General features: G+C 46.6%; 1 protein-coding gene across 2 annotated transcripts in view; it reads left to right on the top strand.

Moving 5' to 3' along the window:
• LOC105470251 (solute carrier family 12 member 8) overlaps positions 1 to 22,613 on the top strand; it is a 130,735-nt gene that overhangs the window by 62,753 nt on the left and 45,369 nt on the right. For both annotated transcript variants that reach the window (XR_011620306.1, XM_011722050.2), the window contains exon 6: positions 8,367 to 8,480. Coding sequence is in view for 1 of the 2 variants with exons in the window: in XM_011722050.2 (XP_011720352.1) it covers positions 8,367 to 8,480 (114 nt within the window). In the remaining variant the exon portion in view is untranslated. The remainder of the gene's footprint in view (positions 1 to 8,366; positions 8,481 to 22,613) is intronic.

Genomic DNA, 22,613 nt, shown 5'->3' on the forward strand with positions numbered 1-22,613 from the left:
TAAAGCACTTGGAACGAATGGTGCACAGCGGAAGTGGACAGCACTGTTCTCACCCCGAGATGCCTCTTGTTTCCTGGGGCCCAGGTGAGAACCTAGTGGCTCCTCAAGTCAGATTCTTTTCACATTCTTGGACATTTGACAGCTCTTTCCGGCTGGAGGCCTCTCTAGGCAAAAATCCCCTCTCAGCTTACTGATCTCAAGGCCATTATGAGAAAAGGTTCATTAAGCATTTAAAATAGAGCCCGTGTTAACAGATGGAACAATTTCTTGGTTATCAGAAACCATTCTTCATGAAGAAAAAGCTTATCTTTCCTTTCACAAATGAGGAATCCTTAGCTCAGAAAGAGCCCCGGGACTGCCGTCCTAGACCACAGGGCGTGGCGGGAGCTGCTCTTTTTATGGGACACTTTCAACCGCTTCCCTCCCAGGCCAGGGAGGCTGCCCTGACATCCTCCAACCTGGCCCTTCATCCCCTGGGTTGCCCAGCCCTGGGGGTTCTTCCCGACAGCCAGCCCTCCCACAGGGTGGGGGCCCTCCCCATGGCCAGGCAGGGGTTCCAGGCTGCTCCTCCCTAGGCAGGCTGGGTGGGACTCCCCTGGCCCTCTGGGCAGGTCCAGCCCCACTTTAGATTTCCCTTCTGGCCATTGCTGGAATGCCCAGCCCTCCCTCTGTGTATTTTCTCTCTGGGTGGGGTCTTGGGCTGGAAACCCTGTGCACATCCTCTCTCCACCCTCTCTTCGGAGGACCAAAGTCAATAGGGCTGAAGCCAGAGAGGAGACTGTGGTCCGAGGAAGGCTCCAGGCTCACACCCAGAACTCCATGGGGACCTCTTCGAAACCTATTATTATTTCCTCTTCCAAATCTCCAGGCAGTGATCAATACAAAGCAATACAGCCCAATTCAGTTTAATTTCAAAACAGTCCGATGCAATACAACCCGAGTCAGTTCTATTTCAAAACACTTTTATTGAACACCAATAGTTGTACCAGGATTGTTATGACCCAGTTCAATGGGAGAGCCCAACAGATTGGGACTTGATACTGTCTGGACTCCAAACTGTACTCTCAATTAGGGTTACTGTTCCCCTTTTGACCCTGCATGTCTTTTGAACAATTGGCTCCAGCTTGCCCTTCGGTTTCCTCAGTTGTTAAAATAGGCCGATGAATGAGACCATGAAGGTTTCCTCATCTCTCTGTCTTTCCATATAATCTCTCATTATCGGCCAGTAAGGTTTTATTAACATACGAAACTGTGGTAGGGAGCTTGTTTCACGGTTCTGGAGCACATCCCGTATCAACAACCACAGAGTCAGGGTAGAGAGGGGGGCATGTTATGGAAGCTGGTTTGGGATTTTACCTCTGCCATTGGAAACCAACTGTGTATTTGGAGAGTGTGTCCTAAGAGGCCTGAGAGTGGGCTTCTGGCTGGGTAGACTTCAGAATTAGAAGGGTTCTGAAAAATTATCTCGTACTCCGCTATTGAGAGTGCGATCTGCAGGCAGGAGCGTGGCGTCACCGGGGAGCTCATTAGGAAGGCTGGGTCTCTGGCCCATGCCAATCTCGCTGACTCAAAATTTGCGTTGCAAACCTCCAAGGGAAAAGGGCTTGTTTACAGTCCCACAGTGAGTCCTCGCATAACCAGGGCCCTAACCCAGCTGTCCTGATTCCTGGTTTTGCCGCTGTTCTTGCCTTCCTCCACCCAGAGATCTTCAGGGTCCTTGTGCCTGGAAGGGGGCCCTGTGCTTCATGCCGACGGAGGATGAGCATGGCGGGGACTTCTCCCACATCTATGCTTCTTGAGTTCAGTTTTGACTGGGCTCCTCCCTGATAACCTATAACTGCTTCACCCTTTGCAGCTCCCAGAAGAAAAACCCCACTCCCAGCCCAGGCAGACCGGTCCTGCTGTGTTTAATTGCCCATCTCTGTGCCTCTTAGCCCATCTGGGGCTGGGCAGTATCTGAGTGAGTGAGTGTCCGGGTGAGGGTGGGGCTGCATGGGAAGGAACTCTTGTGGGTGACAAGTGGCAGGATGGGGCCTGTGGACACTCCCTTTCCTCCCCTTTCCTTGGACCCCCTGGGCCAGGCAGTTTCGGATTGGCTGCAGATCCCCGTCTCCGTGAGGCCGCGTCTGGCGAGGTGCAGGTGGAGAGACGCACTGGGCTGTCCAGAGGCTGCGCGCGAGGCCGGGTGCGAGGTCCCGCGTGCGCCCGCGCCCACTTCCTCTGCCGAGGAGCCTCGCGCAGTCTCCGGGGCCTCCCACTTCCCCTGACGCCCCTCCGGCGTCGTCGTGCGGGTACCTTCCCAGAAGCGGCCTCTCCTTTCCCTTTCCTCGCAGAGCCGCTCTTCCTGCGCCCTCCGAGCCACACCCTCCTTGCTCCGTCCGGAGCCCTTCCTCTGTGCTGGCTATTCTCGGTTGCGCCAGCCTCTCCTATTGTCCGTTCCCAGGAAAGGGCTGTCTGACTGGTCGTCGGTCGCTGGTCCAGAGGTGGGGGACCCAGAAGAGAGCGCCGCCGGAAGCCCCCGCCGCGGCAGGAGCCCGCAGCCCGCAGCCCCAGCATCATTTTTAGAAATCTCGCTTTCTAAGTTAGTCAGCAGTGCAACCCGACGCCCACAGGGAGGGGTATGACTTCCCGACTCCCTCTTCTAATTTCGGCAGCCCCCAGCGGCGTCGGTGGCGGGGGGGAAATGTCGGGGGCACCACAGGTGCCACCCAGAGCCCCCCAACAGCCACCTACCCAGGCCAAGGGCCCCATGCCCGGCTGCTGGGCACCCCAACAACCCTGCTGGAGCAGCTCTCGGTCCCACTAGTGACCCCCGCTGCCTGCCTTTGGCTAAGCGGAGGAGGGTAGGCTCCCGCGAGCACCCCTTGGGAGCAGATGGTGGGCCCTGAAGAGCCACAGCCCACTGGCCACATCACAAGAAGCCCGAGTTACCCGAATTCCGGGTGGTAAGATCAAACCTTTCTGCAGACAGAGCTTCAAGGACTTTCCCTCTGCCTGCTACTGCCTGGGTCTTGTCGTCATTTGTTCTCTCTCTTACCCGCCCCCCGTTTTGTTTTTGTTCTTCCTAAAAGCATACAGCTCAAACTGAACCAAAGTATTTTTATTCCTTGGATAGAGAAACAGATGTTCAGGTCAAACCCAGATCCATTCTCATGCAGCAGCTGCAGGGCCCAGGCATCCCACGCCTTTGAGAGTTGGAAGATGTCAGATGACAGGACCCCAGACCACAGTCTCAGTTTCACCAGCAGAGGAATGAAAGCCCAACAGAGAGGCAAAGAGACTCTTCCGAGGTCAAGAAACAAGTGTTGGAAATCCCTGGGGAGGCCAGACGTCGTGGCTCACACCTGTAATCCTAGTGCTTTGGGAGGCTAAGGTGGGAGGATTGCTTGAGGCTGGGAGTTTGAGGTTGCGGTGAGCTACGATAGTGCCACTGCACTCCAACCTGGGTGATAGAGTAAGACCCCGTCTCTTTGAGAAAAAAAAAGGAAAGAAAGAAAAGAAAAGGAAATTCCTGGGGAATGACTTTGGGATGGATTACAGAGGGACAGTGTGGTAGATGGAGACCTGAATTCACTCAGATGTGGGGTCCAGGACGGGCTGTGTCCTCCTAGCTGTGTAAACTCCAGCAAGTCGCATACCAGTTGGCACAGGATAGGACTCCTGCCTGCCCTACACAGATGGGGCCGGGGGAGATGCCGTGATCTCTGTGGGCATGTTTCCTGGGGCTGAAAGGCAACCTGTGCTGTAGGTATCTCTCTGTAAGGGGGTGCAGTGCCAGGGCCTGGGGACCCACCTCCTAGAGAAAGAGGCCTGGGTTCTGCCACCGGGAGAGGCAGTGGGTGAAATACAGACACATCTGGCTATGTGACCTCGAACAAGATTTTTCATCCGGATCCTCGGTGTCCTCAGTTAGTCGTTGTACAAGTATGACATTGTAAGGTCTTGGTGCTCAGTGGCTGGCACATAGGAAGGGTTCAGTCATTGGTTGCTTGGCATTATTTTCAGAAGTGAGGTTGCTCTGTGATGTTCTTGGGGTGACCTGCACAATCTCTGTGCACACAGTCGTGGCCATTGCTTGGCAAGGATTATGGCATTAAAACATTATTGGCTGCGTCACTCTCAGGGCTGCTGTCCATTCTGAGGCAGGGCACGGCCGCAGTCAGGGCTTGGGAAGTTGTGGGTGCCTCCTGGTGGGACAGTCTTAGGTGCAGATGTAGCTGCTAGAGTAGAGGTCTCGAACCTTAAGGTCCATGCCCTCCAGAGAGACTTCAGAAATCTGCCCTCTCCCAAAATGATATGCAAAATGTGGTGTCTATGGGGACAGGGACCATGGTTTTCATCAGACTCTCAAATGGGGCAACTAAAAGAATTAGGAACCTTTGGTCTGGGCATCAGCAAGTCAGGCATTAAGAGCCACTGTTGGAGGGCATGGCAGATGGCGTGGACCTCAGCCCTAATCCTGGGTGTGACCTGCTGACCTCACACCGTGCTTAACTAGCCAGTACCGGCCAGTCAGAGCCATCAGTTCCTCCCCTGGGCACCCACTCTGCATAAGCCCAACAGAGAGTCAGCCATGCCTCAGGTCTGGCTGGGCCACCAGGTTCAGGATGTGGGAAGGAGACCCAGGCCCCAGCAGGCAGGATGGGGACCAGTGAGGAAGACTCTTTGGGGACTGGCTCAGGATTGGGGGCCCTGAGGCGGGGTGGTGATAGGTGAGGGGTGCAAGTCATAAGGGCCTGGGAAGATAGGGGCAGAGGAAATGAGGCAGGGTACACTGTGCCAGCTTTGGGGGTTCCTTTTTGTCCACTGGAAAGTGGCCCATGTGAGGGATGGGCCACCAGATCCAATGCCCTGCCTCAGTGGGCTTGGTCAAAACAGAAAATTCTCTCTGAATAAGGCCTCAGACTGTGGGTCATGCAGGTACAAGTGGGGGTGTTCTCACCCTCTCTCTCTTTTGCTCAGTTTCTTTCTTCCTTTGGTCCTTATTTTATTTTCCCTGTCTTGTTTATGTTTTTCTCATAAGCCACTCAAGTCATTTTGGGAAATAGAGTATAAACAGAAAGAAAGAAAAGCTCTTTATACATAGAAAAGCTTCCTGGAGAAAGTAGGCTTTCAATTGTGGGATGTTTTGTTTGTTTTCCTAAAAGGTATTATTTTTTGATGACAAGTAGATTATGTTCATTAAAAAAAATTATTTTGTCACCCAAACTGGAGTGCAGTAGCACAGTCACAGCTGACTACAGCCTTTACCTTCTGGGCTCAAGTGATTCTCCCACCCCAGCTTCTTGAGTAGCTGGTACCATGCCCAGATAAGAGTGTGTGTGTGTGTGTGTGTGTGTGTGTGTGTGTGTGTGTGTGTGTGTGTTTTGTAGAAGGGGTCTTTCTGTGTTGCCCAGGCTGGTCTAAAACTCCTGGGCTCAAGCAGTCCTCCGGCCTCAGCCTCCCAAAGTGCTGGAATTGCAGACATGAGCCACTGCACTCAGCCCATTAACTTAAATGTGGATGTTTTGTAGAAATAAAAAAAAAGAAAGAATTGCCTGTAATTGCATTATACAAACAATCACGGTTAGTATTTCAGTGTGTTTTCTTCTAGCTGTTTCTTACATGTATAGATTAATACACCTTTTTTTTGTATTTATACTATAAATGGTATCCAGTTTTCTGAATTAACATATATTACATATAACATGGACAGTTTTCTCTCATACTAAAAACTCTTTATAAGCTTTTAAAATGTCTCAGTCTCACATAGTTAGACATTTAGAACCTCCTCTGATGTTTTTTATTTTATGTTTATTTTTAAATTTTAAAAAATTGAGATAGAGTCTTGCTCTGTTGCTCAGGCTGGACTGCAGTGGTGCAATCTTGGCTCATTGCAACCTCTACCTCCTGGGTTCAAGCAATCCTCTCGCCTCAGCCTCCAGAGTAGCTGGGACTACAGGCGTGCCCCATCACACCTGGCTAATTTTTGTAGTTTTAGTAGAGACGGAGTTTCAACTTTTGGCCAGGTTGGTCTCAAACTCCTGACCTCAAGTGATCCACCTGCCTCAGCCTCCCAAAGTGCTGGGATTATAGGCGTGAGCCACTGCACCCGGCCCCTCCCCCGATTTTACATTATTGTAAATAAAGCATTGACACGTATTTTTGTCCATAGTGTTCTTTGCAAAGTTAAGACTATTTCCTTGAGCAAGATTCAGTACTGAGCTTGGCTCCAGCTCAGAGCAGGCTGGGCCAGCAGCAGTGTGAGTGTGAGTGTGCACTTGCGAATGTGGCAGGGCTCCATTTCTCATTAGCCCTGCAACAGAGGGCAACTGAGGCAGGCCCACAGGCAGCCAAGTGACTCATTATCTCAGCCTGCGCATCTTGCTGAAGGAACAGGCGAGAAAAGGCTTCCCAGTGACTCATCTGTTGGGCCTGAAATCCCTCTGAACCTTCAGGCTGGCCAGAGCAAAGCCCTTCAGGCCCGGTGACCAAATATTCCCATGTGTCAGGGCCGCCCTTGGGCCCTTGAAGATGAATGCGCCTGATGAAGTGTTTTATGTCCTGCAAGGCGGGCCTGCCGGGCACGTACAGCCCTCCGCTCAGATGTGCTTTCCGATCTGCACATCGGTCCAGCTTGGCTGAGCTCAGTTCCAAGGCAGGCTGGGCTGGTTTTCTCCTCCTTAAGACTCATCAGTGAGGTCAGCCAGCGGATAAGCTAAAGTTAACTTAGCTATTATTGCTTTTTTGTTAATGAGGGGAGGGCCAGCTATGAAGACGCCAAACCATTCAGAAAAGTTGTACAGCACTTAGGATAGAATATGCCAGAACAAATTCTGTATTCAGGCAAAATAAAGCAATTGACAATGATTTAAGTCCTGACTGAACTCTCAAGGGTCCCTTGTGCTTCCCTGAGGTTTCGTTTTATTGTTTTTTTAAAAAATGTTTTTCTTATGAAGTTGTGAATCTTGGAAGCTGTGTGAAGCGCGGGCGACCTCACTGGACTCATCTGAGTGGCAGGAGCCTTCTTTTGTGGATGGAAGCTTGGGCTGTAATTAAGCTCCAAGTGGGTGGAGGATGAGGCTTGGGGAAATTCTGTCCCTGAAACCCTAGGGTTGGCTGTGGAGTGAGAGCTGAATACCCATCCTACGGCACCACAGGGGTTGAGGGAAAAGGAGTAGGGATTGGCTTCTCTTGGACAACAATTAATAGGAACAAACCAACTCCTTCTCAGAGATGAGATTCAGAAGCAGAGGCTGAATATCCTGGGTGTTCCTGAAACCAAGAACACTTGACTTGTGTCTTAAAATTCCACAGCTCACTAGCGTGTTCACAGATGCTGTTCAAAGTGACCTCCTTTGACAAAGAAGCAATGTGCCTGCAGGGTTGAAACCACTTGAAAAAACTTTGTTAAAGTCGATGTACAAAAATGTTTAAAATGCTTTGAGGAAATAAGATCTGAGATGTTCCTGCTATAAAGTAGTCTGTGAACAAGTCGAATTGAAAGTGTGGAAGCGAGATGTGCCCATAGGCTGAGAGATCTAAGAGAAAGGTTCTTTTCAGCGTGACCCATATTTGCAACCTAGCTACTGTGCACCAGTGCGGTGCTTAGCTCTGGGGGATAGAGACCTGCAGACCTGGATTTCGTGCCTCAAGGAATCTAGTTGGGGAAGGTCTTACTGTGGCCAGACCTAGCACCAAGAGCAGTGAGGAGGGAGGAATAGATTCTGATTAGGGAGTCCTTATAAAGCCCAAAGGAGCACCATTTGAGCTGAGCTTGAAGAGTTGGCCCAATATGATGCTTAGAGATGTGGGAGAAGAGTCTGGAAGGCCAGGAGACTGCTTAACGAAGGCACGGGGGTGGGGGTGGTGGCCTTCCTCAGGGTATAGCTGCTGGGGAGGAGAAAAAGCAAGGGATGAGTAGGGAGTGGTGGCTGTTGCCAGGTTGTGGAGGCTTTGATAGGAGTTTGGACTTGATTCTGTAACTATTAGGGATTCGTTGAAGGTTTTTGAGTAGGGAAGTAACTTGCAAATATCGATTGATTTTTTAAATGGAAAACAAACACATAAATACATGCTCATTGAAAGATATTTCAGCTATATTAAAGTCTGTGAAGCAAAAGATGAAAATGCTCCCCTTCCCAGAACTAACCACTGCTTCCTTTCATGTTATTTCATCCACCTGTGTCTATGGGATCGGCACACAAAAGTCAACCCTAGAAGTGGGAAGGAAGATGGTTCTGCAGAGCCGCTCTGTCACTCTGTGTCACATACATGCCCTACCTTTCCAACATTTAAAGTAATATATGAAGTAGTACTGTCATCTGGGGAAATGCCTCCTGTGTCTTCTCACTGGGCTCACGTTGCTCTCCATTGCATTATTTCAGAACATGGTTTCATTGGATATTCACCCGAACTGCTACAGAACAACACGCTGCCCGATTACAGCCCCGGGGAATCTTTTTTCACTGTGTTTGGGGTTTTCTTCCCAGCGGCTACAGGTATTGTAATCTGGGTTCCTTTTTACTCTCAAATTTGGGATATAAGTTCTTGGTTCCACAATTCAGCATCATCATTGGCCTACATGTGCTCTTGGTATGTATATCCAACTTTAGATATGGGCTTAGCTTTGACTAAAATTTTGTTATTTTGTTTATTTTTGTATGTATTTTGTAGAGACAGGGTCTTACTATGTTGCCCAGGCTGGCCTTGAACCCCTGGCCTCAAACATAAAAATCTATTATTTTAGCAGAGTTTACCGAAGGCCCTCAATATGATTTAATCCTCCTCACTCCTTACACATTGCACCTCTTGTTCATAGAAAGGACACGTATCTCATAGGGCTGAACGGGACAGATTCCTCAGCAGGACAAGCTGCTCTTTTCACAGGTGGAATAAGTGCATGCCTGGAATGGAAGGGAATGGAATGGAAGGGAATGGAATAGAAGGGAATGCCTTCCCTTCCCCCTGCCCATACCAGCACATCTTCTCCCAGAGGGCAGAGAAACACTATTGTCTTTTCTTGCTGTATCAGGTGTGAGCCAAAACAATATTCCAGGGGTGAGGAATGAATCTCCTCACCCTCCCTTCCCCAAGTTCCTGCTCTACAGTGACTGTAGAGGAGTCCCCCACAGCCAAGCTACCTGTAGGACCCCTGCCCCATGCTTGGGTCCCTGGCCTGGAAGGTAATAAGCTAACATGTTGACCAGATGCTCCATAAAAAATAACATTTACTAGTGACTGGATTTGTCCCAAGGGAACAGACTCTTACTGAAGAGAGAAAAGCATTTCACTCTTGATCAAGAGAGTTTTGATAGCCTGGAGTGTATTTGCCTCGTCTCCTTGTCTCTCTCCCCTTTCCCTCTGCCCTCCTATATGTGGCCATTTCCTTACTTGTTGTCCCCACCCCAAATGGGATAGGGACAGAAAAAGAAGGAGAAGCTACTAGAATGTCTAAGATTGAGAAGATTGTCCATACAAGTGTTAGCAAAGATGTGGAGACACCAGAACCCTCATGCGCTGCTGAAGGGAATGTAAAATGGTGCAATGACTTTGGGAAAAAGTTTGACAGTTTCTTAAAAATTACATCCAGCTATTCCATGCCTAGTTATCCACTGCAGAGGATCAAAGGCCTGTGTTCATCTGAAGATTTGTACATGAACTTTCAAAGCAGCTTAAATTTTAATAGCCCCCAAACTAGAAATAGCTTGAATGTTCATCAACAGATGAGTGCATAAACAAACTATGGTTTAGCCACACAATAGGAAAACACTCAACAATCAAAATAAATAACTGGCTGGGCGTGGTGCCTCATACCTATAATCCCAGCACTTTGGGAGGCTGAGGAAGGCGGATCACATGAGGTCAGGAGTTCAAGACCAGCCTGGACAACATGGTGAAACCCCGTCTCTACTAAAAATACAAACGAAAATTAGCCTGGCATGGTGGTGACAGACATCTGTAGTCCCAGCTACTTAGGAGACTGAGGCAGGAGAACCACTTGAACGTGGAAGGCAGAGGTTGCAGTTAGCCGAGATCGTGCCACTGCACTCCAGCCTGGGTGACAGAGCGAGACTCTGTCTCTAACAAAAGAAAAAGAAATAACTATCGATACACACAATAATATAGGTGGATCTCAAAATAATTATGCTGAGTAAAAGAAGTCAGGTCAAAAAAAGAGCAAATAAATACGATTGTATACATCTCCATTTATATGCAGTTCTAGAAAATGCAAGCTATAGTGACAGATGCCTGGGAATGCGAGTGAGAGGAGCAGGAAGAAGGGATTACCAAAGTGCAGAAGGAAACTTTGGGGGGATGAAAAATATATTCCTGGTCTGGCATGGCGGCTCATGCCTATAATCCCAGCACTTTGGGAGGCCAAGGCAGGAGGGTCTCTCACGCTCAGGACTTTGAGACCAGCCTGGGCAACATGGTGAGACCCTGTGGTCTCTACAAAACATGATTAAAAGGTTAGCTTGGGCCGGGCTCAGTGACTCATGCCTACAATCTCAGAACTTTGGGAGGCTGAGGTAGGTGGATCATCTGAGTTCAGGAGTTCGAGACCAGCCTGGCCAACGTGGTGAAACCCCATCTCTACTAAAAATACAAAAACTACCTGGGTGTGGTGGCATGCACCTGTAGTCCCAGCAACTTGGGAGGCTGAGGCAGGAGAATCACCTGTAGTTCCAGCTACTTGGGGGTGGGTGGTGGGTGGCAGGAGGACTGCTTGATCCTGGGAAGTCAAGGCTGCGGTGAGCCTTGGTCACGCCATGGTACTCCAGCCTGAGTGACAGAGTGAGACCCTGTATCAAAAAAAAAATTTTGTGTGTGTGTGTGTGTGTGTGTGTGTGTGTGTGTATTACTGATTATAGTGATGATTTTATGGGTATATTCATATAGCAAAGCTTTTCAAGTTGTTACACTTTAAACATGTACATCTTATAGTATGTTAGTTATACCTCAATAAAGCTGTTAAAATGAAAAGGACAATAACTTTAATCATCTTTAATTGATTTTCCTCAATCCCATTTCTCCTTATAGCAATAGCCTTTCCCTCTCCTCTTCATAGCCAAACATAACATGTCTCCCCATCTCCATTCTTTTATCGCCTGCTCAACTCTCCCACTCTGTCTTTTGGGAATTGCAAGCCTGTCTCTCCAACGACATGGCTCTGTCACCAGTGACTTCCTTGTTACTAAATGCAGCACGCATTTTTAGTTTCTCACTTTATTTGACCTCTCAGCAACAATGCACTTCCCTTTGCATTTCTCTTGCCTTCCATGGTGCAGCCTTCTCAGCTCCCTCCTATTCTCTGACTTGCCTTCATAGGTGCATCCCCTCTGCCTGACCATCCAATGTTGGGGATCTTCAGGCTATTCCTAGGCCCTCGCATCTCTTTCTCAACTATTTTCCTTGGAGTCTCATCCATGCTCATTGTTGAATAACCACCCTCAAAACTGATGACTCTAAAATTCACACTTCCAGCCCAGACTTCTCCAATCTTCACATCATGCATTCAGTTGCCCATGTGACATCTTCTCTTGAGTATCTTGGACCGAACAAGTTTGACCAAACCCATCTCACCTACCCCTCAACTCGTCCTCCTCCTGTACTCCTGATGTCAGTAAATGGCACCTCCACCCAGCCAATTGCTTATGCCAGTGATCAGACCAACCTGTTTCTTTCCAGTGCCCTCTAAGTCTTGTCAATTTTACCTCCTAAGAGTCACTAGATTCTCTCTACTTCTCCTTATCTCTACCACCTGACCACTCTGGTCCCAGCTTCATCTATCGCTTGTATCACTGCGTCAGCCTCCTGCCTGACTTTTCTTAAGGCTCAGCCATGGAAATGAGCCTGGAACTAGGACTTGAAAGTGGCAGGTCGAATCCTGATCCACAAATCCAGATTTGCCAGAAATAGTGCGTTTTCATTTTTATAAAACAGGAAGAGTCAGTCTCTGACTCTAAGCCTTCATTCTGCCGGGATGGCTTAAAATTAACATCAGTAATTCAGCATGCCTTCACCTGCTCCTGCCATGCTCTGCACCAGTTCCAGGGGCTTAGGGTTTTATACAGTACCCAGACATGTTTGGGGGGCTCTGCAACTCCTTATCTGTAAACAGAACCAGGCCTTCCCATCGTCCTGTCCATAGGGCCTTTCAGGTTTGTGCTGCCTCTGAGCCACATTCAGGGACCAGAAATCTGAGATTGGGAACCCTATGCTTAGGGTCTGTGTACTCCCCAAGTACATAGACTGGGGGTCTTACCAGCTCCTCACCAGTACTGCCAGGGAGTGGGGGGGTCCCAGGTCCTCATTTCCCCAGAACCTGTGAACAGCCTCTCTCTCCCCCTGCCCCAAACTCTAGAACCAGTTTTCTGTCAAATATGGGGGACACTCCTGTCCAGGGCCAGCGTTCTGGGTGTGTGACCTATGCGTTCACACTGTCCCTACCCTGAGAAGGGCCTCATGCTTGTTTTAAGGCTTTGCTGTTTCTAAAATTCTTGGACCGGGCACAGTGGCTCACGCCTCGTAATACCAGCACTTTGGGATGATGAGGTAGGCAGATCACTTGAGCCTGGGAGTTCGAGACCAGCCTGGCCAACATAGTGAAACTCCATCTCTGCTAAAAGTACAAAAATTAGCTGGGTGTCGTGGGACATGCCTGTAATCCCAGCTACTCAGTAAGCTGAGGCAGGAAAATCACTTGAACCTGGGAGGCAGAGGTTGCAGTGCGCCGAAATCGTGCCACTGCACTCCAGCCTGGGCGACAGAGTAAGACTCTGTGTCAAAAAAAAAAAAAAAAAAAAAAAACAACAGCAAAAAAAAAAACTTAATAATTTTTGATTCTGCATTTGTATTTTTATGTGGCCGCACAAACTATGTGATAGTTTTTCTCCTTGTCCCCCCATGTTTTCCCCAGCCATTCTGCTGTTTCTTTTCTGTTTCCCTCCAAAATCTTCTAAGGACCTAGGCTTTTGAGAAACAGAAGCCAAAACAGTGCACAGGCAAATTCTGCTTCCTCTCTGCCTCCTGTCTCCCACGAGGCAAGAGAATATAGGTCAGCTTCCTCTTGAATGGACAGAAAAGGGAAGGGGAAAAACAGAGGGAATTAAAACAAAATTAACATCTGTAGATGTTTCCCAGTCTCTCTTCCTCTCTCCTGCCACACACAAATTGAAAACCATCTGAGTGTTCCCTGGGGCCTGGCAGTGTCCCCACTGAGTGAAGACCCCTGGGCCGAGATGCCAGGTTAGCATTTACCCTAGAGGCAGGGGCAGAAGGCCTCTTTGCCTGGTCACACTGTGCAGGGAATGTCCCGGGCGTGCTCTGGTGCACCGGGGGTTGTCTTGGCAATGTGGCCCTGATGCGCCCCTCCAGCCTGCTCCCACGGCTGGCTTTCCTAAGAGAGAGGATGCCTGGTGTGAGTGGGGGTTGAAGCGATTCTCGTGCTTCAGCTTCGTAAGTAGCTGGGATTACAAAAGCATGCCACTATGCCCAGCTAATTTTTGTATTTTTAGTAGAGATGGAGTTGAGATCAGGTAGGTTGGCCAGGCTGATCTCGAACTGCTGACCTCAAGTGATCCACCCGCTTCGGCCTCCCACCTCCCAAAGTGCTGGGATTAGAGGCATGAGCCACCATGCCTGGCCTATATTCCCTTTTGATAATGATACTAAAAGCCTCACAGACACGGGACATTCTGGCTCAGAGATGGAGTGTCGTCGTCCTTCCGCTGAGAAAGCTATAGCTACCTAAGACGATGAGTCAAGATTTGTTTTCTGTGGTTTAACTTATGAGTATTATTTTGTAAGATTTCAAATGTAAAATGATAATAGTGCATAGATTGTAACTACACAGGCCTCTCTGCCCCACCCCTTTTAGGGGACATGCTTTCCTGTCCCTCCCACTCTCCTTTGGCCCAACCAAGGCGAAGAATCATTGATCCAATCCTTTATTTTACCAGATGGGGGAGGAGGGGTGCAGAGGAGCTTGTGAAGGACCTGACAGAGGTTACGCAGCTGATTAGTGGCCGGAGTTGGGCCGTCACCCTGCTGTGGAGAGCTGCCCTCCGTGTCTCTGTCTCTGTTTTTCAGGGCCCCAAATGTAAACACGATAGGCAGGACGAATGGTTTGTATGACTTGCTGTCTCCTGGCAGATGTTCAGTTAAGCTATGAAAAGCATGGATGATTGGCAGTTTCCATGGTGATAGATTTGCTAAGGATTAGCTCCAAGTGAGTCATGGCTGGGGCTCCCTCCAACGCCATCCTCTTCTGGAACAAGAGAACCTCCAGGCTGTGGCAAGGGGAGAGTTTTAAAGAACAAACCTTTCTGTCCCCCAGTCCCCCATCCTCCCGTCAGAGATATGATAGTTAAGGACGTTTTATCCCAAGGGCAGGCGACCTCCTGGGAGAGCGGCTGGAGATTTGGTCTGGGGGCTCCTCTGGATTTAGGAAGCTGTCCCCCTGCCCCCTCACTGCACTTTTCTCCATTACACCCTGTGCTGGTGGCTGCAGGGGTGGAGTGGGGGGCTTGGAGTGGACACTGTACTTGCTTTGCTTCTCAACATGTGTTCCTTCTCCAAGCTTCACTACCAAACTTTCCCTGAGAAACAGACATCCCCTCTCTAGGATTTCACACACACCACACGGATGCAGCCACTCCAGGGATCCAGGAACACCATTCTCGGAGGAACTAGGAAATGGAAATTCACTGAGAAGAACGTCAGTCATGTGAAGTCCTGTAACCCTTGTTCCCAGATTCCAAACTCTTACTGGAAGGGATAAGAGCCTCTTTGGCCACAGCCAACACATGGGCCTGTGGTTGACCGCACCCAGCACGAAAAAATGTGGTAGGAAACCTACAGCCTTTACTGAAACGTCCACAGTCACCTTCCTTTTCAAGAGCCCAGCTATTTCTGTGATGCCCTTTGACCTCCCTGGGCCTGACTCCTCTCTCCTGCTCATGTACACACTCTGAGAAGCTCTGGGAGTTTGCTGGGCCCTCCAGTTGGCTGGTTGTCTCCAGGCCCCTCAGCCCGGCTGTTAGTGCTCACCCCTCCTCTGGTCTACTTCCCCCATTCTTCCCTCCCAGGCGTCCCCTGGGTCTCCTCACAAGTTATGTGTCTTATGAGTGAGAGGACAAGAACTTGCTTAAACATGGGGATCAGAATGGGGTCCTCATGTTTAAGGACTAGAGAGCCCCACGTAGGGACAGTCTGAAGATGGGGGCGCACTCCACTCCCTTCATTCTGATAGACTTGTGAGCAGAAACAGGAGACAAGATGGAAGCTTTGGCTGGGCTCAGTGGCTCAAGCCTGTAGTCCCAGCTACTGGGGAGGCTGAGGCAGGAAAATTGCTTGAACCCGGGAGGCAGAGGTTGCAGTGAGCTGAGATTGCATCACTGCACTCCAGCCTGGGTGACAGAGTGAGACCCTGTCTTTAAAAAAAAAAAAAAAACAAAAAACAAAAAACAGCTTAGGCCAGGTGTGCTGCTCACGCCTGTAACCCCAGCACTTTGGGAGGTCAAGGTGGGCAGATCACTAGGTCAAGAGATCGAGACCATCCTGGCCAACATGGTGAAACCCTGTCTTTACTAAAAATACAAAACTTAGCCAAGCGTGGTGCATGCCTGTAGTCCCAGCTACTCGGGAGGCTGAGGCAGGAGAATCACTTGAACCCAGGAGGTGGTTGCAGTGAGCCGAGATAGCACCACTGCACTCCAGTCTGGTGACAGAGTGAGACTCCATCTCAAAAAAAAAAAGCTTTATAATTATTATACATGTCTATTTTTTGTGATTTTATTTATGGAATTAATTTATAATTGTTTTATCAAAATAATTATACATATCAACAGTTTGTATCAAAACAATTATAAATATCGACAATACTTATTATCATTACAGTAACCTATTATGTCAGGCACTAAGCACTTTGTGTATAGTTTTCCATTTAAACTTCTTCACAGCCTGACTGGTTCCATCAGACACAGGGCTGCCATGAAGTAGATGAAGCCTGGGCTTCAAGGTCCCTCACTTGTGTGGGCTCCTTCCAAAGCCCTGTTCCTAATTTTATATTCATAATTTTGTACTTTCAAAAAAATTTTGGGCCCCACGGAACCTAGATCCTCCCACAGGTTCTATTATTTACCCATTTTACAGATTAGGAAGCAAAGACAGAGAGAGGTTATCTCCCCCAACATCTCCCAGCCAGTAAGCGGTAAACCCCGTTACTTCCCACGTACTGAGAGAGGATGCTGAAAGACAGAACACACAATGTTGGTGACGCCCCTCATTCAGAAGCCAATAAATCTTGCCTGGGTCCTGGAGATGGGAAGTTGCATTATTTGACACTGTCTGTCCCAGCAGGATCTCTAAAACATTGAGAGGGAAGGAAACTCACAAATTTTGCTCCAAGAACAGAGAAAGAGAGGTTTAGAGATTTTTGCAGGAACAGCTAAACAAACAAACCAACAAGCCAGGTATGGGAAAGGAATGGGGTTTGGCAATCAGAAGGAAGGTAATGAGAGGCAGACCAGTCTTTAGGAATCTGAGGGATTTCTGAGTAAGGAGCAGAGCCCATCTCTCCTGGGTGAGCATTTATTTAGCACCTACAAGGTGCCAGCCACTATGCTAGGTGCTTGTGAATATCTGTTCCAACTTCACCACAGCCCTGCAAAGCAAATAGTATAATCCCCATTTACAGGTGAGGAAAGCAGGGCTTGGAGCCACATTGCCTCCAGACAGTAATAGATCCCTTTTGTTTTTTCAGTTAAAAAAAAAAAAGGGCAGCAGATGAGACTTGGGCACGTTAGTGCATGTGTAGTCTGCCTTCATAAGAAAGAAAAATAAAGTTACGAACTTAGAAAACAGGCAGCAGAGAAACAATTAGTTATAAATGGAAAGAAAAAGTTGAAGAGTTTCTCAGGACACAGATTTGGATTGAAAAGTCCCCAGGAGGAAGCTTGGAAGTTCCTTGAGAAAGAGTCAGTTGTCCTTTGTGAACTAACAGGAACCTGAAAAGCCTAGAAAAACTGTTGGGCTTTTCTTTTCCTACGAATCTTCATTTTCAGGAACAGAAAAGGGAATTGGAGTGGGAAGTGGGCTTGTGGTAATTGGTGATAAGTAAGAACTTTGGTCTATGTGTGCCATTGGGTGATTCAGGGGGCAGGGAAGAAAAGAGATGAGCTGCCCACTTGCAAATGTTGGTAAGTGTTCATTGACATTTACACTGGTTATTTTACCCAAGGATGTGTATTTGAGAGCTGTAAGGGGTTGATTCATCTTCTGGCCATCTATGTCTTCTGTGAGACCAGACAACGGAACTAGGCGCTGACTCCAAGCCCCCTGTTCACCATCCATCGAAACTGTAGGTGTAATGTCAATGTCTAGGTGGCTACGGATGCCACTCGAGGTGTAGCCTCATAAACCTAAGCTGGTCAAGTGATGGCTGACACCATCAGACTTGCATATTACAGCTGAGATCATAAAGCTGTGCCTGAAGGCCCCAGGACTGGTGTGGAAGGCCAAGCCAGAAGGCTTTCCCCGTATTAAGGAAGCTGTTTACGTAAGTCACATGGTAACAGTGTGCAGACCAGACAGATCATCGTTGTGATGCAGGGAGAAAAAACATTTTTGGGTAAAGCAATTAACTGCTTCCTGGAACTGGCGTTGAAAACTCAGAAATGCCATCAATCCAGCATGGTCTAGAGATGAGGAACTGGTGATGCAAGCGCCTGTGGGGAAATCAATACGCTGTGCCGATTGTAACTGATAAGCTCAGCCTTGTGGTGGGGATGTAACCCCACATTAATCATGCAATTACTGTTTCAGAAGGGGAAATCTACAAAGAGCAGGGGTGTTAGGAAGAAATGGAGAGGCTGTGTGATATAGTGGAAAGAACACTGATTTGGAATCAGGAAACTTGAGGATTAGTGCTGGTTCTGTTAGCAATTAGCTTGGAACACTTGAATCAAATGGCTTCCCTTCTTTGGGCCTCCGTTGCTTCATCTGTGAAATAAAAGGTTGGAGTAGATGATCGCTAGGGTACCATCTAGCCTTAAGCATCATGATTCTAAATAGCCGTTTTATTTTTTATTTTTATTGTTTTTGAGACGGAGTCTTGCTCTGTCGCCCAGGCTGGAGCGCAGTGGCGTGATCTCGGCTCACTGCAACCTACCCAGGTTCAAGTGATTCTCCTGCATTAGCCTCCCAAGTAGCTGGGACTACAGGTGCATGCCACCGTGCCTGGCTAAGTTTTTGTATTTTTAGTAGATACAGGGTTTCACAATGTTGGTCACACTGGTCTCGAACTCCTGACATCAGGTGATCCACCCACCTTAGCCTCCCAAAGTGCTGGGATTACAGGCACGAGCCACTACATCCAGCCCTAAATAGCCAAATATAAACAATTTTTGGAAGCCCACCAAGAAAAGTGTCAAGACCAAATAGTAATTATAAAATGGGCACTGAGTGTTTCCCAAACTGTGCTCTGTGGAACTTTAATAATGAACACAGTGTTTCATTTCTTTAAAAAAAAAAAAAAAGGGTTCAATGCCAAATAAGTTTTGTGAAACACTGTATGCTGTTCTTAGAGATAGACAGTGAATATTAGCATATCATAAGCACTACAGTAGCCCAGCACTGAAAACCTCTCTAATTAAGGTTTTCCCAACCTTGTTTTCAATTGTGGAACTTTTTAAAAAATGTAATATTTGTAAAACACCTGGGCACTAATGCTCTGGGAAATAGTATTTGTTCTATTACGCCAACCCTAAATGTAACTCTAACCTTAACGATAGTGTTTTAAAATTGCACTGGATGCAAAAGGAAAGCAAACTAGAGAATTTCTGTAACACTTAACACAGATGGGAAAAAAAATACTAAGTCAAAATACTTTTTCTAGCTCTAACTAGCGAATCAGACATTTATAATTCACCGAAGCTAGAGAACATTGCCCAAGAATTGTGTGGTAACACAGAGGTAGAATTTTGGAAATGACAGTCACAGTGTGTGAGCCCCTATAACAAATGTGCAGGCCGGGCACGGTGGCTCATGCCTGTAATCCCAACACTTTGGAGGCCGAGGCAGTCGGATCACCTGAGGTCAGGAGTTGGAGACCAGCCTGGCCAACATGGTGAACCCATCTCTACTAAAAATACAAAAATTAGCCAGACATGGTGGCAGGTGCCTGTAATCCCAACTACTTGGGAGGCTGAGGCAGGAGAATCACTTGAACCCAGGAGGCGGAGATTGCAGTAAGCCAAGATTGCGCCATTGCACTCCAACTTGGGTGACAGCAGGAGACTCCATCTCAAAAAAAAATCCAAACAAACAAACAAACAAAACACAAATGTACACTTTGCCATGGGAACCACCCACATTGCCCCAGCAGGAATCACCCATGAGACTTCTTGTCTGCAGTCCGAGTTGCCTGCATCTCCTTGTCTGTGACTCTTTGTGTCTGTGATACGATCTACTTTCTGGCTTCTCTGTTTTCTCTCAAAAGCCAGCTTTCTGGCCATATCTGGGCCTGGCTCATTCCCGTGCTACAGTCAGTCCTTTCTCCTCCCACTGACCAGCATCCTAATGTACTGCACATCAGGAAGCCTACACAGAACCTGGGGAAGGAGGATAGGGGGTTTGTTATGGAGACAGTATGTGTTTGGAAGCAGGAAGCAGTTAGGATCAATCAGTCACTTTCTTCCACAGAAGCATGTATTGCTGTAGTGTTCTCAGGGGTCTTCATGGGTTAACTTCTGAATAAATGATCTGAAGGAAGGTGTACAAAATGACCTGACAAACTGTAGGAGGTACAACAATGGCGAGGAATAAAGAGCACTATGTCATGATATGGTTAGGCTCTGTGTCCCCACCCAAATCTCACCTTGAATTGTAACAATTCCCACGTGTTGTGTGAGGGACCTGGTGTGAGGGAATTGAATCATGAGGGTGAGTCTTTCCCATGCTGTTCCCATGGCAGTGAATAAGTCTCACGAGATCTGATGGTTTTATAAATGGGAGTTCCCCTACACAAGCTCTCTCTTGCCTGCCGCCGTTCAAGACGTGACTTTGCTCCTCCTTCACCTTCTGCCATGATTGTGATGCCTCCTCAGCCATGTGGAATTGTGAGTCAATTAAAGCTCTTTCCTTTATAAATTACCCAGTCTCAGGTATGTCTTTATTAGCAGGGAGAGAACAGAGGAATACAGCAGATCCTGGATATTCCTTTTTTTTTTTTTTAATCCAAATAAGACTTGTACATGATACAAAATAAAACAGCACAGGGGCTTGAAATACAAAGCAATAGTCTCCCACCCCAACTTTCGCTATCCCCAATACTCCTCCACAGGGACAACCACTTTAATCATTTTTAGTACTTTGAGAGCTGTGTATAACCAAGCAACGTAAGTATACCTATAATTTGGTTAATCAAAGTCAGACATCGTCTGTTGACTTTATGCTAGGAAATATGAGAGTTAGCTCCCTCATCCACTTTCCAATGTTTGATAGTTATATTTGTAGTTATACTTATTTTGATGATTACATTGATAATTTTAAAGAATATACTTAAATCTCTGCTATTCTATCAGTTTTAGGTTACATCCCTTCAGTTCTTGCTGTTGGTGTGGGAAATTGAGATTCTGTGTTGTGTTTTAAGATTAATGTATTAGAATTATATTTATTTTATGTGTATCTTTATTTTCATAAGGAATGCTTTAGTTATTGTCCTAATTTTAAGGGAATCTACATAATCCTTTTGTACTTGAATTTTTAGAGCATTATCAGGAAAACTATAGATAGCAAGTTGATTATTAGCAGGCGAGTGGGCAAAATCCCATGAAAAATGTAGTTTAAAACTTTAACTGAACAAATAGTTTCTTTCATACACACACGCGCACATACAAACACACACACACTTATTAAAAATATTTTTTGCCTTAAGGTTACAAGTCAACTATCTTTGGAACTATGAAAACAAACTGCTTCATATATTTGACATTTCTTTGCTCTGCGTAGCAAACACTGAGAAACTCAACTTTATGATAACAAGATACAAAATAATTAACTTAAAATTTATTGCAACTGCTATGTAAATATTTGCTAGGTTTTTCCATAGCTACCTACCACATTTAACAGGTAGCTCAAAAGGCATGGCTTAGATTACCTTTTAAATTTGCTTATTAAACTAATTGAAGCTTGTAACATTCAAGTCAGGCCTAGTGAATGAACATGAGACTTATATATTTTTGTTTTCTACATTACTATGATGAAAATATTAGTGCTTTTTCTCTTCCCTTTCCTTCTCTTTCCTCTTTTCACTTCCTAATATCAGTTAGCTATAACCTTCTTTTACATTGTCAAGATAGATAATATTCATATTCTGTTTCATAACTATAGTTGCATTAGTTCATTCTGGCACTGCTATAAAGAAATGCCTGAGACTGGATGATATATAAAGAGGAGGTTTAATTGGCTCATGGTTCTGCAGGTGGTACAGGAAGCATGGCAGCATCTGCTTCTACGGAGGACTCAGGGAGCTTTTACTCATGGCAGAAGGTGAAGGGGGAGCAGGTGTCTTCATATGGCAGGAGCAGGACCCAGAGAGAGGGCGAGGTGCCACACACTTTTAAACAACCAGATCTTGTGAGAACTCTATCACAAGAACAGCACAAAAGGGATGGTGCTAAAGGTGCTAAACCATTCATGAAGGATTCACCCTCAAGATCCCATCACCTCCCACCAGGCCCCACCTCCAGCACTGGGGATTACAATTGAACATGAGATTTGGGCGGGGACACAGATCTAAACCATATTAATAGTTACGTCCTCTGTGCTCTGTCTATAGGCCGATTTTAGAAGCTAAAGAACAATAAGCAAATACACGATTATGACTGTGTAGCTGTTGCTCCCTGAAGAGCAAAGTGTTGGGCTGGAATTTCATTTTCTTCACTGTGATTCTCATATAGCGCTTGTGTCATTTAGGAGAGAAAGTTCCTATACCATGGTCAAATGGGAGAATTTTTCTAACATTTTATTAGTTGTTTAAAATCATGTCACATTTTGGTTTGCTTCATATTTAGACCTTAACTTTAATTTTTAAATTAAATTTTTATTTTTTAATTTATTTTTTAACTTTTAATTAAAAATTTTAAAATTGACACATAATGGCACATATTTTTGGGATATGTAGTGATACATATAATGTATAGTGATCAGATCAGAGTAATTAGCATATCATCTCAAACATTTACCATTTCTTTGTATAGGAGACATTCAATATCCCCCTTCTAGCTATTTGTAATCCTTAACTTTCTTGTTCACTTCTCCTGGAGTTTCAATAACTCTTTTAGCAGCCAAAATGATTTATTAATTGAAAATAAATAAGCATAGACATCGTTCTTTTCATGTAGATATATATGGTCACAACTACCTTGCCTCTTGCCTACACAAAGGTTTTGTCATTAACATTTCTTCTAAGAGCATTGAGTATTTTGCTAGCAAATTTTGCTTCCTTCTCAGAGTAAGTTCTCTGGCCCCACATCAGGACAGCACTCTGTAAAATGTGGACCTGAAGATAAAATCCTGGTATATCATATTCTAAAGATGATTCTGAGTGGTAAAAATCACTCCACCTC

Source organism: Macaca nemestrina, chromosome 2 (genome assembly GCF_043159975.1).
Source record: "Macaca nemestrina isolate mMacNem1 chromosome 2, mMacNem.hap1, whole genome shotgun sequence".
NCBI classification, from domain to species: domain Eukaryota; kingdom Metazoa; phylum Chordata; class Mammalia; order Primates; family Cercopithecidae; genus Macaca; species Macaca nemestrina.